Below are 19,424 nucleotides of genomic sequence, written 5' to 3'. Positions count from 1 at the left end.
TTCTCGTTACTCTATTCATTCGGGAGCAACCAAGATGTAGCATGATCTACATGAAGTCTATTGGTGGATTGGTATGAAGAGAGACATTGTGGGATTTGTAGCCAAATGTTCTAATTGTCAACAAGTTAAGAATTAGCATCAAAGGTCGGGTGGCTTATTACAAGATATACCAATTCCCTCTTGGAAGTGGGAAGAAGTGAATATGGATTTTATCATGGGTTTTCCTCGTACCCGAAGGAAACACGATTCTATTTGGGTCATCATAGATCGTATCACAAAATCAGCCCACTTTATTCACGTCAAGGTTTCTCATTTGGCGGAAGACTATGCAAATTGTATTTAAGTGAGATAGTGAAGTTGCATGGGGTCCCTTTATCTATTAGTTCGATCGGGGTACTCAATTTACTTCACACTTTTGAAAGTCATTCCAAAAATGGCGCGATACTAAAGTTAAGCTTAGAACGACTTTTCATCCCAAAACCAATGGGCTAACGGAGCGTACCATCCAAACACTAGAATATATGTTGAGGGCATGTGTTATAGACTTCAAAAGTAATTGGGATGACCACTTTCCATTAATAGAATTTACCTACAATAATAGTTACCACTCTAGTATCGGTATGGCTCCTTTTAAAGCCTTGTATGGTCGGAGATGTAGGTCTCCGGTTGGTTGGTTTGAGGTAGGTAAAATTTCTCTTATTGGTCCCGAATCGGTTTATGAAGCTATTGAGAATGTTTGGCTCATAAGAGAGGTTAAGAATGACTCAAAGTAGACAAAAGTCTTATACGGATGTGAGAAGGAGGGATCTAGAATTTGAAGTCAATGATTGGGTCTAGTTGAAAATATAATCCTTGAAGGGTATGATGAGGTTTGGCAAGAAAGGGAAACTTAGTCCCCGGTATGTTGGACCATATCAAATTTTGCAACGTATTGGGAAGGTTGTCTATGAGTTGGATTTTCCAAATGTTTTGACTCTGGTTCATCCGGTATTTCATATTTCTATGCTAAAGAAGTGTATTGGAGATCCGACGTCCATTATTCCCCTAGAAGGGTTTGGAGTTGATAAGAGTCTTTCATATGAGGAAGTTTCGGTAAAAATCCTAGACCGACAAATTAAAAGGTTGAGAAACAAGGAAATAACTTCTGTAAAGGTTTTATGGAGAAATCATCTAGTTGAGGGTGCTACTTGGGAGGACGAGGCTGATATGAAGTCCTGATACCCTCATATTTTTCCTTCTACTCCTATTCAAGCTTGAGGTAAGTAGTTCCTTTTGAGTTTTAGTGTTTTGGGGTCATGTGTGTTATACGAGCTTTTCCACGATTTCCTTATGTTATGCATGTTCTTTATGAAATTTGCGTTTAATAAGAAAATGACTTTTATGATTTTTGTTCCTCGTGTTGTTGTGCATTTAGTATGAGTTGCCTATTTGACTTCGTAAGATGAGTTCATGAACATACTTTAGTATGCTTTTGAGAGTAATTGCATATAGGCTCCATAATATTGCGTTGAGCATGATTTTCGATAGAGAAGGTAGTTCCTCTGATAAATATGAGAAATATTGAATTTCATGCATAATGGGTTGTTAGATGTAGTTCCTACTTCCTTGTGTTGCATTGAATATGTTTGAGATGGAGTTGATGTTTCCTCCTTCGAATTGTGCATTATTTCGATGTTGCATACATGACGGGCCGCTAGTCTTGAGTATTTACTTCTGTAAGGTGTCTAGATCATCATTCGAGGACGAATGTTCCCAAGGGGGATAATATTGTAATACCTCAGAAACTAGTAGGCTAAAACTAGAGCTAAACGTGTGGGTTAATGTCAAGAGTGAAGGGTAAGGGCCAAGGGAATTGGGTGAGGGCCATGGAAAGGGGGCCAAGGCTGCCCAAGAATTTGGCCAAAGCACTGCCCCCACCTTCACGAAGGTCTTCACGACCCGTGGTGCCACCCATGGAGGGCTAGGCAGTAGCTCCCCAAAATCTGCCAAAAGAAGTGATCCTCTTCACGAGCCACTTCACGGTTCGTGGTGAAGACCACTACTCTTGGTAAGGCTCGTGGAAGGGAGTTGGTGGAGTGTGAGTGGAGAAAAGTTGCTTAGCCACTGCCTCAAGGTCCACGAGAGGGACCACGGCTCGTGGCTTGACCACGGCTCGTGGAGCCCGTCGTGAGATTTCCTTGGGCTTGTGAGCTAAGGGCACTTGTTTCCCAAGACACTGCCTCATGTCCACGAGTGAGACCACGGCTCGTGAGGCCCCTCGTGGCACCTGGGCGGATCACCTAAATTGAGGGTTAAATGGGGTTTTCCCTTTTTAAGTCCTATCAAAGTGTGGTCATTTTGGGTAAGTTGGGTCACTATATAAGCCATTTTTAAGTCAAATTCACCTAAACTAAGTCATATTTTCACAACACCCAAATCATATCCCAAAAAGTTTATATTCTCTCAAAATTGCTCTCTCTCTCAAGGAAGAAGAAGTGGAATGTTGGAGCTAGGGCTTGAAGAAACAAGAATTTTTCATGCAATTTCTTTGGAGAATCATAAATAAGGTATGGTAGCCCTTCATCCATGTATAGTTTTCATACATGGAGTCCCTCCAAACTTAATTTCAAAACTAATGAATTTCCCAAAAAATAGGGTTTGACTTCAATCTTATGGGTTCTTTCCAAAAACGTTTTAATGGTTGATTTATGATGGATTATGATTGAATTGATGATTTATTGTTGATTTATGATGAAATCCCCCCAAGAACCCATGAAACCCCATATTCCCCAATTATGATCTTGTGATGTGGGTTTGATGATTTTAGGAGGATGATATGAGAGTATGCTTGTTATAGTTGGGTTACTTTAATTAGGTCATTATTCATGTATAATGTAGTAATTCTTAGTATGTTGATGGAAATATGATCTATGGTTCTTGAAGGACAAAGTATGAGAATTATGCATGATTATGATAGTTATGTATATGCTTTATGAAAACTTTGAGAGTAAAGTGATTATGATTATGATATAGAGTTTGTGTTGTTGGTGTTTATCCTCATGTACACATTTATGCATGAATATCATATGATGTGAAAGGTTTGTGACATTTTGTGATTCTAAGGTTGGAAGACTAGTCTCACCTATTGAATCCATGAGCTATAGTATGAATTATGTTGGATGGAGTGTCAAGACATTCCTCCACGAATATGAACTTAAGTGAAGACTTAATATGTAATCTATGGAAATTAATTCCTATCACCGAGTTGATATGAATATGAGGTGGAAACCTTCTACCTTAGTTTAGTTCCGGTTTCTAGTAGCAATCTCCTTATCCCATAACTATGTACCCACATAGGTCTTTAGCTAGTGGATCCACCTAAGTTAAGAGTATGGTTCTACCTTAGGAAAGTAGAGCAACCCCTTTTCGGTGTGGGGTAGACACCGGATTCCATGTTAGCTCACATGGTCTATGTCGGTTAAGGCTCATTCCCACTAGAACAATAATATGAACAAGAATATGAAATATGGACTATGGTTACTTAAGGAGCTTTACTTAGTATAGGTGGGATTATGGGATCTCACTCATTCATTGCACAAGTAGGCTTTGAGGGTATCTATGGCATGTTCCTTTTTATGATGTGATGATCTATGAGTTGATTATGCTTATGATTTATGCTTTTACAGTATCTTCAAAATGATGCTTTCACATAGTAAATTGCATTCATTCAACTAAAATGTCATTTTTAGTAGGTTTTCAACGTTTTCATGCATGGCTATCATACTTAGTGCATTTTTGTACTAACCCATATTTTCCTACATTTTTCCAAGTATAGGGTCCGGTTCTCAAGGTGGTCCCCATTGTGGCTAGAGCTTAGAATTGATCATTCTCCTTGCTAGTTGGTGAGTCCTCATGGTTCGAGGATGGATATTGTCATTTAGTAGTTTCATTCTTGTATTTTCACTTCCGGATTATATTGTTTTGAGCTGTGATCCTATTTTGACTCAAGTATTGTAATAGATGGCTTATTGAGACAAGTCTAGACTTTTGCTTTCACTACTATAAAAGTGAACTTTAGCGACATTTGTTTAGCGGCAATTAGCTAATTGCCGCTAATATATTTACGTGAGGTAAAATATCAATTGCTAATGGATAATGGCCAGCAATAAACATATTTTTAGTAGAATTTAGAAACAATGCCGCAAAAAAGTCTCCTTTTTTCTAAAAATAAAAACTTTCACCGTTCTCTAAATTATGTACCTCAACCTTTCTGTATTATCTTTGTTGATTTATAGATCTTCATTGAGAATTCAACCCTGCAATTTGTTTTCTACCAAGTTCATTAATCGATATTTAGTAATTAATTGGGAAGAAACCAGAAAATACACTTGACAAACTAATCAGTTATTAGGCATTGATTGTGATATTAAAGTGATTTAAGATTCGTAAAAGTATATTTTTCTGTGTTTGTGATCTCTTGTTGTTGTTGTTTTGATTGCAATAGATCGAAATTCCTTTGTTAATATACATTAAGGTGTGTGGCTGTTATGTTAAGGGGAGTGGTTGTTTATATATTATGGCGTGTGGTTGTTTATGTATTAAGGCGCTTGGCAGTTAATAAATTAAGGCATGTGGCTGTTAATCAATCGGTTTTTTTTACTATATATCTTTATGTTAATTATAAAGTGTAATGTTGAAGCCAATGTTTATATTTCTTGTTCTACTGCATCTCTCATTCATCAGTTAAATTTTTCTTCGAACTCTCTCAATTAATAAACATGTTATAACTGTAGGTTCCTCAGTTAAAGTTTTCTTCGAAATCTCTCAACTATAAACATGTTATTGTTGACACCCAATTTTTACCCTCTTTACTTCTAATTTATCATTTTCAAGCTTCTAAATTAATAATGTATCGAATTAGCTCTTTTCACAACTATTTTTACTATTACGACTATTTATCTACTAAAATTATAGGTTTTTATTATCGAAATGATTATTATCACTTTTTACACCTCTTTTCTTAAAGAATCAATTGCCGTCATCTTATTTCTAGTTTCGTATTTATTAAATTAATTATAATTTAATATTTCGTATATATATATATATATATATATATATTTTATATTAGCGATATTTTAATAATGTAAATTTCTAGTTGTTATCATATCATAATATATATTTTATTAATTTAGAAGCCCAAAATAATACAAAGAAAGAAGAGAAAAGACCTTCAAATTCAGCCCAAAATTGGCTAGCAAAACTAGCCCAAATCCACTACAAAACATGGCCCAACGGAACTTTCAAATCAGCCCACAAAAGAAAATTTAGCACCAGCCCAACTCATTTTTAAACCCCACATTAGCAGCAACAAACACCTCTGCCTCTTCCTCTTTCTTTCTGTCTTTTTCCCCTTTTCAAGCTTCAAACGTTCGGATTTGAAGACTTTTTGACCATTTTTCAAATTTCAAAATTCTATACCCACTCAACACAAATGAAGAACCCTAATTTTTCCCGATAAATACTTACATCTCAGAGCTTATTTGGGAGGATTTTTCAAGATCTAGCAACCCCTCACCTCTAAATTTTTTAGTTATTTCTCCTCTAAACCATCTCTTCTATTTTCGTATTTTACCATTTTCTTTGGCATTCCAGTCGCAACAATAGTTTGTGTGTTCGTTTCGACCATTAACGGTGGTCATCAGAGTTAGTAAGTAGATCTAAGATCGAGACCGCAAGCCTCCGTTCATTGCCCCGCAGCAGGAGATCTTCGTCCCTTTACTTTTACTTCTATTATTGTCGCCGTGGAAATGTTATGCCTATTGTAAGCAAAACAATGCGTCAAGTATAATACTCACTTATTTTTAGCTATCATGAAAGTGATGTTTAAAAAATATGTTTTTTTATTTAGTTTGAGGCCTGGAGAGATTTGAGTTCATATCTCCTTCACATTTTAATTTAAAGAATGATTTTGTTTTGGAAGGGGTTGGTGATATGTAATCTGTTTTTGGTTCCAAGTTAGGTATATTATTTGTATCTCTATGTGATAAACCGATAATGTTTTCGCTATTCTTTATGTTTTAAGATTATTATGTTGTGTTGAGAATCATGTCATAGATATATCTATTTATTTGTTTTATATGCAGAGAAATTGAATACAAACTCGCCGCATTTATTAGTAATCTTGGTATTTAGAAGCTGTGGCCTTATTTATGCTTAAACTCGCCGATGAATTTTAAATTGATAAAAGCAAAATCCTTGTGCTAAAGTTTATTGCTATATTTTATTTTATTTTTTAATTTCTTCTTTTTCTCAACAGTATGTATTAAAATATATTTTGGAAAGAAAACTTGCTTATTGGATTCAGATTTGGTTCTAATTTGACTTGTGAATGCTACTTTATAAATATTATATATAGCTCGAGCTTTAGTTTCTTTCTTACATTGTATATTTGAACCAAAATGTGCTATACATTGAACTCAATAATATTACCTAGAGCCTTTCTATAATTGACTAAATAGGCCTTAGACATTAAATAAATATATTTGTTTATATATTGTATCCATGTGAGGCTTTTCTTTCTTGTTTAATATGTTGTGATGTGTTGTAATGATTGCTATCCTTTAATGAGAATGGTATTGGTTTAATTTAAAGGCTTTGAGATATTTATTCACTGTAAGCATACTTGTAAATATTAGTTAAAGAAATTTTATTTTCTTCCTATAGAAGAATGTATAAGTTAGTTGGGTGTTACAATTTATTTCATACTTACTATTAAGGTACTTGTGTTGGACTTGAATAAATGGAATGTATATTTATTTCACCTATTAGTTACCTGCATGTCTAATCCTTTTATTTCTCTTATTGTTGTACATGTACACTTTGGGAGGAAAAACGGAGTTTCGATTAGGACTCTACCAATTATCGAGTCTCATAGACTCAACATTATCCTCGCACTCGCACATGGAGTCTTCACTATATCTTTGACCATTCGAAATTGCAAGCAAAACAAGTGGTCCTATCTTGCTTGTGTGATTTAGATATTTCTAGTTTTGATTCATGATAGTTGACTTAATATAGATGTTTGGATTTGGGTTCCTTTAGTTAGAAACAAACCTTATTAGTTACTTTAGCTTTTACGAACTTCATTTGGCAAACATTTTTTAAAAACACTTCTTTTTGCACCATTTTAAACTGACTAATTTATTAAGCTTTGTTCACACTTAGCAATGTCTTTCAAAAAAAATAAAAATATATATATATATATTTGTTCTAAACTCTTATTTTTCTAAAACTTTTTCTAAAGGGAGCACCTTGTTAGTCAACGAGCAAATGTTTTTTTTTAATTATCATTTTTAGCCATGGATTTGTCTACATTAATAATCTAAACAAATTACTCTCTTTTTTAAAAAAAAAAATCTTTTTTATTCTAATCTAATTGCAAAAGAGCTTTTTAAAGTAAAAAATTAGTTACTCAATTACTTAATCTTTAGAACTCATATCTTTTTTTAAAAATTAATTAACCTAAGTTTGGACGGTTAACCGTTTTTAACGGATCTTAAAGGATGCCTTGCCCCTTCTCTTTAGGATAAATTAGAACCCTTACCTAGAATTGCATAAGGTTAAGTAGACTTTAATATAGAGTTTATTTAGCATAACTTTAGCAAAATAGGTGTCCTAATTCACCTTTAACCTAATTAGGTGGCGACTCTTTAAAATAACATTAAGATTCACCAATATGTTGTACATCGTTTGAACCTCGAGTTAAAATGGGGTATAACAGTTATAACTTTAGGTTCTTGGTCACAATGTTTACTAGAATTTGGTCAATGTTTGTTATTTACAATCTCATATAGGATCTGGTTGTATGGTAATCCTACATCAAAGATCAAACATATACTATACACACAAACTAGTGCCAGCAAATATCAGAACAGCAAAAACTTAATTCAAAAACCTCATAAATTGTACAGATGTATGTTTGTTTTGATTCAACAACAGCTAAATTCGCTCATCCATATTTCCTTAAAAGCAAAAGGAGAAAAAATAAGCAAAGAACATATCTCCTGTATCCTATGTATTATTGTTCTTGTCGAAATCCAAAATAGTCCTCTTGAACTACTAACAATTTGAAGAGATTCTAATCATTGAATAAATTATGCAACATACCAAACAATATCCTATTCCTAGAAGTCTTCCGTCCAGTTTTGCTCCCCGCGGAACTTCTACCAGATTCACTACGATAAATTCCCCAATTCCATTAGAAATCCAAGACACCTAAGTCATCCAAGCAGAAGTTGAAATCCTCCTGCCCACCTGGTCTCAGAAAATCAAGATCGTAATAAATCTCTATAGGTACTTGCTGCTCCATTTGCTGCAAACCTTCCACCGTGTTGCCATCTGCATTGTCCAACTGATATGATGGATTTGAGAACTGATCATCTGCATTTTCCAACTGGTATGATGGATTTGAGAACTGATCATAGGTAGCATTCTGCAATTGATACGAAGGATAATAGGCATACTGCTCTTGTTTAGGAGAAACATAGCAAACATCTTGACCTGGAGCCGAGGCATCTAGTGGAGTCGAATATATCATTACTAACAACTCATTTACATCAAACATCTCATCATCCAAACACAAGTTGCCTAGGTCCTCTTGTTCGATGTCCCACGTATCATAACTACAAGCCACATGCTCTTCTTTTATTTCAATGGTCTCACTTTTATCGAACACCTTGTCTCTATCTCTCACCATGCCATCAGCAAGGCACACCTCAGAGAAACTTGATCCTGTATTCGAGTACGAATAAGATACAGTAGGCAACCTCGGCCAGTTATGTCTTTGACATTGACAATTTCAATTTTTTTATGAATCTCCCATTAAGCACTCAACCTTGGTCAGTCATGTCTTTGGTTTCCTGCTCCATTTGAGCAAGAAGATACAATACGAAATGGATTTGTATTACTCCCACGAGTAGAGGTAGTAACAAGAAGAGTTCCACTAGGGTCAAAAATAGAGCAGATATTGGACTTGTATGCCCCTTGAATTGTGATATAACTGCTCAAGAAACAAAATCTTTAATAATAACATATCGTAAAAAAGTTAGAAAGAAAATTCAGATCTCATCACCACCATACTGTAAACAAAGTTGATGCAATCATCAATGTATAAGCTTAAGTAAAGAGAAAAATAGGAGGGCATTTGAAGTGGTTGAAAAAGATTTAGCAAAATCACAAAGTAGTATTTTGTTTCTAGTTCCTTTTTGGAGTGCCTATGAGGTCCCCCATCCCCATTTATACAGAAGATTAGGTTCCTTTTCTAGAGAGACCTTCTTAGTTGTAGGTTCTCTTCTTTTTGTTATACGACTTGTATAGGTTTTACTCCAACTGTTAATAATATTCACCATACCAGAAAACAATATTTAGGATCTAAAAACTGTTTCTTAGAGCTTAGTATGCAACATATGGAGAACAAACTACTTTTATTAGAAACAAGTTTAGTTGTTTTGTCGAGAGCATCGACTGTATGTTCACTTCTTTTATCTTTTATATTTTACTTTCTTTTAGTTGTGTGTAGTTTAATTACTTGCTTGTTTTATGACTCTTCTATCACATATTGAACAATCTGACAATCTTGTAAGATTAGCTATGAGATATTTACGATGGTGAAAAATGTAGTAGTAATAAAATAAGAAAATTTGAAGAGACATGGAAATCTGGATGACTACCTAGCGGATGATAATGCTTACAAACGACAATGCTAGATTACTTCCACTGTTTATTACCTGCTCATTTTAGGAGAGAAAACAAGCAAACATAGTGTAGTTTTCTTACTTGCTCGTTTTAGGAGAGAAAACAGAGAATATATAAGAAAAGTATCAGTTAACATAACTGTGAAATAAGCAACTTGGAACTCGAAATATTGTTCTTACTCCATTAAATAGTCGCTAGCTACTACATCACATAGGAGTCACCTATTCGACTGGATACAAGTTTTTTTATTATGTCTATAACATCGGCTGTATTCTCTTCTTTTATCTTTTCTAGTTTCCTTTATTTTAGTTCTGTTAGTTTTATTACATGCTCTTTTTATGACTCTTCTATCACATATTTAACAATCTGGCAATCTTGTATGATTAGCTATGAGATACTTACGATGGTGAAAAATGTAGTAGTTGTGAAATAAAAAAATCTGAAGAGACATGGAAATCAGGATGATCTCTTAGTGGATGATAATGCTTACAAACGATAATGCTAAATTACGCCCATTGTTTATTACCTGCTTGTTTTAGGAGAGAAAACAAGCAGACATAGTGTAGTTTTATTCCTGCTCGTTTTAGAAGAAAAAACCGAGAATATATAAGAAATGTATCAATTAACATAATTGTGAAATAAGCAACTTGGAACTCGAAATATTGTTCTAACTTCATTTAACAATTGCTAGCTACTACATTATATAGGCGTCAACTATTCAACTAGATACAAGTTTTGTTATTATGTCGAGAACATCGACTGTGTTCTCTTCTTTTATCTTTTCTATTTTCCTTTCTACTAGGTGTGTGTAGTAATATTACCTGCTCAATTTAGGAGAGACAACAGGGGTATATGTGATCAGATAACTCTAAGGAATACAAAAGTATCGCTTACAATACCCCACGTCAACATAACCTACTACATCTTTCTATGACATAAACAAGCTTTTCTAGTTTGTAACTATCTTACTACAGGAGAATGAATATCTTAAATATCTGCAGTGCCCCCAACATACCTAGATACCTAGCTAGAGAGCGAGAAAGTGGCTTTAGGTCTAGCTACATTATGAAACATCAATATGTCCTCCACGAGACTTTAGGTTGAGCCCCCAACATACCTAGATAAATATGTTTAATGACATTTCTACTTGCTAATGTACTTGTCTGCATACGAGATAGTTCAGCCTTGCACCCAAGATTTTCCTCACCATCCAACTTTCCTCTTGAGGCATTTGAATGTGATCAGATAGCTCTAAAGAATAATAAAGTTTTACCAAATGATCGCAGTTTATGATTACCATATGTATTTTTCCATCTGATGACTTTCGTATCTTTATTCATTCTAGATAACTTAGCGACAAGAAAGCCTCGTGGTCCTACTTTACTAAAAGATGTTTGGAAACTTCCTCCGGGAAAGTTAATTGATGTGCCATATAATAGTCGTAACCAGTCTATTGGGAAAGAGGGTCGAAAGCTTACTAGCTTTCTAGAAATTGTTGTGAGAACTCCAGAATTAACACCTCTACATATAGATGATTGGAGAAATTTTGACAGCAAGCAAGAGAAGAAATTGGTGGATTTTGTAAGGGTATGAGTTAGTATTATTATTATGTGAACAACCTTAATTTGTACATGGTAGTGCCTTTTATATATTGACTTTTATTCTGCAGAAGAAGTTCTCTTTTCAAAAACGTGGAGAAGCGTTTGTTTTAAAGTCACAAGAAAAGAAATGGAAAAACTACAAGTGTGAAATTAAAGGTGAGTATATGTCAAAATATAAGACTAAAGACGCTTTGCTGAAAAATAGACCAAGTTGCATACCGAGAGATCAATGGAGTGGTCTAGTCTCTTATTGGCTTTCTGATAAAGTGAAAGTATAAACAAACAGACATACTTTCTTGTTATTACTATGTTTTGATTTTAGTTATGCTACATTTTTTTTTATAATTTGTAAGATATTATTAAAGTATTTCGACGACGGAGGCGTACCCAAGCAAATAGAAATAATAAGGCCAGTGAAAAGATGCCTCACATAGGAGGATCCAAAATTATTGCTACATCGATGCATGAGAAGGTAAACATGTGAAACTATTGTATTTTCAAATCTTTTTGTAACGCATATCTGACATCAGTTCTATTGGTTAGCGTAAAAAGTGGATAGAACCTACACGAGCAAAAAAATTCTTATTAACTCATTAAAAAAAATGCGGATGGTACACAATTGGATGATGATTCTTCCAAGGAAATCATAAAATTACTTCTTTAATTTTTAAATCGGGAAACAATAAAAAATTAAAATACAAGTGAATAAGCTAATTTCAAATTGGATTTATTGTGTATTCTCTAATCAGGACATGATAAATTAAAGGATGAGCAATAATGAAAGATCTACAGACCATTATGTCTCTAAATTATGAAAGAATACCGCATTCTTGGTCTTGACATTTAGAGACATAATTGTCTTCTTTTTGTCGAGTACCTCACACCTAATAATACCTATTTACACCTCTTGATTTAAATTAATGAAAGTTAATTATTAAAATAAATTGGCCAAGGTGCGTAACCGCATCCTTGAGTTTCTTAAGCATCTCAAAAAGATGTGGAACCACATTCTTAAATGAGATGAAATTTAATTATTATTGTTACATGAACTAACAAAAACTAAAAACATAATAATTTTCTAGTACATAATGAGTTATTCTTATAATAGTTGTCAAATGTACTACATTTAAATTATTTCGTTAAATACTGAATAGTTTCAACATTCTAAAGGTTTTCATTGTTTAGTGATATGTAAGATTCAAACAATTGTATTTCAACATTATAATACTAAAATTAAACACACCTAAAATTTAAGCAATTTCATAACATTGGAATCAAGTCTTATATAATTATGAAATAAAATTATACCAAATTAAAGTAAATTGTGTGTTACTTACTGTGAAAATTATTCACGGAAATAAAATAATCCTAATAAAAACCACGAACTCAAAACCAAGAACGAAAACCTCGAATCAAGATTTGTTTGTGGGTGGAGAAAACAAAAATAAAATAATGCAAGGGTAATTTTCTTGAATCTGTTTGCAGATTGTTTTTTGTTGCCTGAGTGTATGTGTTGTCGTATAGTGTGTGTATTTGTGTGTAGTCTATATTGTCTTTTGGTTACTTTTCTCTTTTTTTTGTGTAAATTTTTTTTATTTTTTTATTTTTACTGTACATTTGTGTGTGTGTGTGAGAGCCTCTTTTTTTTTTCTTTTGTAATATCATAACTAATAAACCCATAAAAGGCCCCTTTTTTTAGAGAAAAAAAATAAAAGTAAAAACCAAAATAAAATATTGTCTCCAAAATTTATAAAATTTAAACTAGCATTATATTCATGTCATGTAAAATAATATGAACCTTTATTTTTAGATGACAAAAATAAATGCTATCAATAAGTGCATTTTTGCTAATGAAGGATGATTTACTTAATCAATTTTTGAGTTATGCTCATACGAATAATACAAGTATATATTAATTAAGCAATTCAATTCATGGGAATTCATGAGTCATGTCTTGGCTTAATAAGGTAGAACGAATAAAGAAAAATATTGGATTCTAACCAAGCAAAAGCAACTATATGTTATACTATGTTTTATTCGGTCTAAATTAAACAATATAAATATTCAAATATATGTCAATATTATAGCATTAATAATATTATCGGGTTATACAAATATAAAATCTGATCAACTTCAATATATGGGATTCAATTCTTGCACAAGTATGACCTAAAATTATACAAAAATAGAATATAAATAAATGTTACCTCTTATGAAAACTAGTGCACGAGAAGAAAGGACCAATAATAAGGAGCCACGAACTTGAAACTGCGAAGAATAAATTTCCAGATCTTTAATGTGTAGAAATACGATGTATATATTATTTTTCAAGTTTAGTGTCTGTCTCCGTCTGTGTGTTTTTCCTTTTTTGCCTATGTGCTCTATATATAGGATATATTTTCCTAGGTGGGTCCTATTTTGTTGTTGTAGTGTGCATGTAAATAGGAGTGGAGGGAGGGGGATGTATCGTGTGGGGTGTGGACTATGGAGGAAAACGTGAGGGAGTGGGAGTGTGGGTTGGGTTTTCTTAGATTATTTAGGTTATTTTTTATGTTAGTTTTAATTTTAGTAACTATACATATAAATAATAAATTATAATAAAATATCATCTAATTAAAACAATATTAAAAATTATAACTGAAATTTAAAACTGTATCCCCTTCATATAATTCTTAGGCACAAAAATAGAAACTGATTTTTATATATATATTTATTTATTTATTTGTCTAACAATCTTTGACTCATTCCTGCATGTTTTATGATATTAAAGTAAGGCAAAATCACATACTACTTTGTTTTAATCACAATTATTAATAATGTAAAAATACTTTTAAAAGATTATTATCAAAGATTATTTTTTTTTAAAATGTCCAACAAGTTTAATATATTGAAAATATATATATATTTTTTTTTCAAATCTTTTAAAAATAAACTTATTAAAATAAGACAAAAATCAAAATATCTAACTTAACCTAAAATAAATATTTAAGGAATAAAAACAAGTGTAAAGCCTTATGTTCGGTCAAAAATTACGTGTCTACAGTTTGTCCCTCTTTGACTGGAAACACGAAGAGTTTTCAGACAAAGAAGTAGACAACGTGACAAGTTTTGACCGGACTCTTATTCGAAAAGAAAAATATGCAACCGAGTCCTAGTTTTGGACATCCTACATATCCTGGGTTATAAGGGTATCAGGTCACGTGTAGTTCAAGGAGATGAAATGATGAGTTGGAAGTCAAGTGAGGTCACCTCGAGGCTCCAGTTCGCGACTCCTATTGTCACGTGAATATAAAAGACAAAAAATATAAAAGAAATACAAGTACAAGATCCTATCTATGTAGCTTCTCTTGAACCTTGACTTGAGTCTTCATGCTTCCTGAGTTATAAGATATTGATTTTCATCTCAAATGAGTTCAACGATAAACGCCTTTCTCCGTGTAGGTTCCTTTTACTCGTACTTGGTTATTGATTGTGTATTTTAGAATGAGCTCATGCTTCTTCAATTGAAATTGTGCTTGAAAGTTAGACTATTTTCCATCTAAGATCTTGGGCTTAAAATGTGGATTGACCCCATTCTATCAATGGATTCCTGAAATTAAAATAAACAAACAAAATAACACAAAATTTTAGCCCAGTTTAATAAAAGAAAAATTTGTGAGAGAAATAAAATATGGTGCTTAGCTTTGAATCGAGACTTCGAATGACTCAAGCTTTGTTGCGATGTAATCTTCAGAGGGATTATGCGTGTTTACACCAACTCCATTCCTCATGATGAACCGGCTAAATCAAATTATGTTAGTCTAGTCCCATTATCTAGGAGGGTCCTACTAGTCCCATTATCCAGGAGGGTCCTGCTAATCCCATTATCCAGGAGGGTCCTGCTAGTCCCATTATCCAGGAGGGTCCTGCTAGTCCCATTATTCAGGAGGGTCTGCTAGTCCCATTATCCAGGAGGGTCCTGCTAGTCCCATTATTCAGGAGGGTCTGCTAGTCCCATTATCCAGGAGGGTCCTGCTAGTCCCATTATTCAGGAGGGTCTGCTAGTCCCATTATCCAGGAGGGTCCTGCTAGTCCCATTATTCAGGAGGGTCTGCTAGTCCCATTATCCAGGAGGGTCCTGCTAGTCCCATTATTCAGGAGGGTCTGCTAGTCCCATTATCCAGGAGGGTCCTGCTAGTCCCATTATTCAGGAGGGTCTGCTAGTCCCATTATCCAGGAGGGTCCTGCTAGTCCCATTATTCAGGAGGGTCTGCTAGTCCCATTATCCAGGAGGGTCTTGCTAGTCCCATTATCCTGGAGGGTCCTGCTAATATGTTCAGTAGACTAATAATACAAACAAAACATTTGCCCCAGTATGGACCATAATTTTTATAATTTTGTTTTGAGTGTTATCTAAATTATTTGCGGTACATTCAAGAAAAATTGATTCAATCTCTCAGGTAATTGCTATGTTTATATATATATTGACCAACATCCCTATAATGGGGCTCCACAAACCTTTATTGCAATGTTGTTATTTTACTCTTTGTAGACTAAATTGAATATCTAGGTTTTTCAGATCTTTTATCTTGAAATAACTTGTACCCCTGCTACAACAAAGAAAATTTGTGAGTTTAAAAATGTGGTGGTTGGTTTACGGTTCTGTCTTTTGATGAGGATTGCTCAAATACTTGTCATGTTCTACTTGTTTCCGTTGGCCAGTGCTCGTTATTGATTGACTGCATTTTCGCCCAAATTTGTTTACTTTGAGGGACTTAAATCCAATATCTACCTTTGTTTCACGACACTCATTGTTTATCCTTCATTAAATTAGGGACTTCTTCTGAATCCAAAACTTGCCGATAGATGATAACTCACTGGCCTGATGCTTCGCCTTGTAAAATCTGAAGAGTTGGTAGCGAGTCTTGAAATCCTTTCCTAGTTTCTTGACACAGACTTGACTCAAATACATATGAAACGAAGTGAAGAAATGTGGAAGAAAAACATATAATCCACAAGAATAGAAAAAAATGATTCAAATAAGAACCTATTTTAGAGAGGGAAAGAAAGAAAACTTATCTGAGTGTGGTAGCCGACTCTACTGATCATGACATGCAATTTGAATTGATTACCTGATTTGTCCATCCAATCATTCATCAACCATTATCGATCCTCTAATTTTTGATGTGGGGTCTCAACCTTTAATGAAGTCATAACCAATTTCAAACTCTTATTCGCCTTATGATGTCCATGAGGGTTTTTGCCACTAAGACTCTTTCATTTTTATTTCTTATACTCACATTCATCTTATGGTGCCTGTTAGGGTTTTTCACCAACAAAACTCTCTCATTTTTATTTCTCTCAACTCACATTCGCCTCATGATGCCCAATTAGGATTTTCACCAATAAGACTCTCTTATATATATATATTTTTTTTTTCACAGTTCACTTTCGCCTTAAGGTGCCCACTTAGGGTCTTCACCAATAAGACTCTCTCATTTTTTATTTTTTTTTCACAACTCACTTTCGCCTTACGGTGCCCAGTTAGGGTCTTCACCAATAAGACTCTCTCATTTTTTATTTCATTTTTTTTTATGAAAAGGAGTATGGTGTCATCGTTCGTACCCTTAGCATACTTACTCTTGACATTTCAAAGGTTGATCCAAAGGTCTCTCTTTGCTTGAAACCCAACTTTTATACAAGGTTAGAAAGAAATGACAGGATGAAGGCTCAAATACGACTTTAAATGATGGGGTTGACTTTTGCTTTGGATAGAAAAATAAATAAATTAATGAATAATAAAAACTAACGACTTTTGCCCCAGTTTTTGCAAATATGGAATTTTAGATTTTTTATTTGGTTGGACCGAACCCCAACACCAGGGCTGCCTACATATCTTGCCAAAACAAGAATCATGTAAAATGTAGTTCAGGATAGACTATATTTTTTTTGGAAGAACCAAGAAAGTGGAAAGGCCAAGGAAGTAAATTAGATCTCAACGAGGGTAGCAATATGTGACTTAATACTTAGACACAGAACCAAGAATTTCCATTACATCAAGCTTCAAAATGTCAAGTCCAAACATGAGGATTTCTAATACTGAAAAATCAAATCATATATAATATTTCTTCACAGCATCAACATTGATGACCATTTCTGTCATTTTGCCTTCTATATCTGCTAAGTAAAGAGCACCATTGGATAATACCTTCTTTAAAATGAATGGTCCTTTTCAATTTGGAGAAAAATTGCCTTTTACCTCGGCCTGGTGTGGCAGAATGCGTCTCATTACTAATTGACCCTCTTCGAAACGTCTGGGACGCACCTTTTTGTTGTATGCTCGTGCCATTATTTTCTGATACAATTGTCCATGACATACTGATGTCAATCGCTTCTCATCAATCAAAGTTAATTGTTGCAACCGTGTTCTGATCCACTCATCATCATCAATTTCAGCCTTCACAACAATCTATAGGGATGGAATCTCAACCTCGGCAGGTATAACTGCCTCAATCCCATATACCAGTGAATAGGGGGTGGCACCCACTGACGTACGAACTGTAGTGCGATAATCCAACAAAGCAAAAGGCAATTTTTCATGCCACTGTCGAGAACCTTGCACCATTTTACGAAGTATATTTTTTATATTTTTGTTAGCAGCTTCTACAACCCCATTTGCTTTTGGGAGATATGGAGTTGAATTTGGATGGTCAATCTTAAATTGATGGCATACCTCTTGCATTAAACGACTGTTGAGATTTGCAGCATTATCGGTAACAATTACCTTTGGAATACTAAATTGACAGATGATGTTGAAATGAATGAAATCCACCAAGACCTTCTTGGTCACTGACTTGAAAGTTAATACTTCCACCCACTTTGTAAAATAATCAATGGCCACCAGGATGAACCTATGACCATTCGATGCTTTTTGTTTTGTTGGTCCATTCACGTCCATTCCCCATGCCACGAAAGGCCATGGAGCAGACATCACATGCAACTCAGAGGGATGAGAATGTATCAAATTACCATGTATTTGACATTCATGATATTTACAAACAAATCGTATGGAATCCCGCTCCATTCATGTGAGGTCCACAAACTCCTGAGTGTACTTCAATCATGATTGTTGAAGCCTCTTTAGCATTTACACATCTTAGAAGACCCAAATCAGGTGTTTTCTTGTACAAGATGCCTCCGCTTAAGAAAAACCCGCTAGCTAGTCGCCGAATAGTTCTCTTTTGATTACTAGTTGCATCCGACGGACATTCTCCAGACTAAAGATATGTTTTAATATCATGGAGCCAAGGTTTACCATCAAATTCCCTTCAACCATGTTGCAATAAGCATGTTGATCACGAATTTGTATGAATAAAGGATCTATATGAGCATTATCAGGATGTTGGAGCATCGAAGATAAAGTGGCCAATGCATCCGCAATCTCATTGTGAACTCTAGGAATGTGTCTAAACTTTATTGACACAAATCGTTGACAAAGATCTTGTAAACAATGTTGATATGGTATGAGCTTTGGGTCACGAGTTTCCCATTATCCTTAAATTTGATGAACTAGCAAGTTTGAGTCTCCTAACACTAACAGTTCTTGGATGCCCATGTCAATAGCTAACCTCAAACCCAAAATGCAAGCTTCATACTCTGACATATTATTAGTACAATAGAATCTAAGTAGGGCTGTTATAGGGTAATATTCCCCTGATTCAGACATAAGAACAACTCCTATTCCAACTCCCTTCTTGTTAGAGGCACTGTCAAAGAACAACTTCCATCCTTGATAGTTATTGTGAATAACTTCATTGATATAGGATATCTCTTCGTCTGGAAAATAGGTCTTAAGTGGTTCATATTCTTCATCAATACGGTTCTATGCCAAATGATCTGCCAATGCTTGAGCTTTCATTGCGGTCTGCGTCATATAGATAATGTCAAACTATGTGAGTAATATTTGCCATTTCGCAAGCCTGCCTGTGGGCATGGGCTTTTGAAATATATATTTTAATGGATCCATACGAGAAATGAGATAAGTAGTATAAGATGAAAGATAATGCTTCAACTTCTATGCTATCCAAGTTAGGGCACAACACGTTCTTTCAA

At 34.3% G+C, this 19,424-nt stretch overlaps 1 protein-coding gene across 1 annotated transcript; it reads right to left on the bottom strand.

Annotated features, from left to right (window-relative positions):
* Positions 1–8,236: 8,236 nt before the first annotated feature.
* Positions 8,237–8,906, bottom strand: LOC107061790 (uncharacterized). The gene is made up of 2 exons (XM_015311625.1): positions 8,873–8,906; positions 8,237–8,769 (listed from the first exon to the last, which is right to left on the bottom strand). The coding sequence occupies exons 1-2, from the start codon at positions 8,904–8,906 to the stop codon at positions 8,237–8,239; spliced, it is 567 nt and encodes a 188-aa protein (XP_015167111.1).
* Between the last annotated feature and the right edge of the window lie 10,518 nt (positions 8,907–19,424).

The sequence above is a fragment of the Solanum tuberosum genome, unplaced genomic scaffold (assembly GCF_000226075.1).
Source record: "Solanum tuberosum cultivar DM 1-3 516 R44 unplaced genomic scaffold, SolTub_3.0 scf00170, whole genome shotgun sequence".
In the NCBI taxonomy this organism is placed as follows: Eukaryota; Viridiplantae; Streptophyta; class Magnoliopsida; order Solanales; family Solanaceae; genus Solanum; species Solanum tuberosum.
The sequence above is the reverse complement of the archived record's forward strand: the minus strand, read 5'-3'. Positions and strand labels throughout refer to the sequence as shown.

Bases quoted from the DNA above. Each gene is read 5' to 3' on its own strand.
- LOC107061790 (XM_015311625.1), bottom strand. From the start codon at position 8,906: ATGGAGCAGGAAACCAAAGACATGACTGACCAAG. The intron at 8,770-8,872 runs GTTGAGTGCTTA...ACTCGAATACAG, and splicing joins CAAAGACATGACTGACCAAG to GATCAAGTTTCTCTGAGGTG.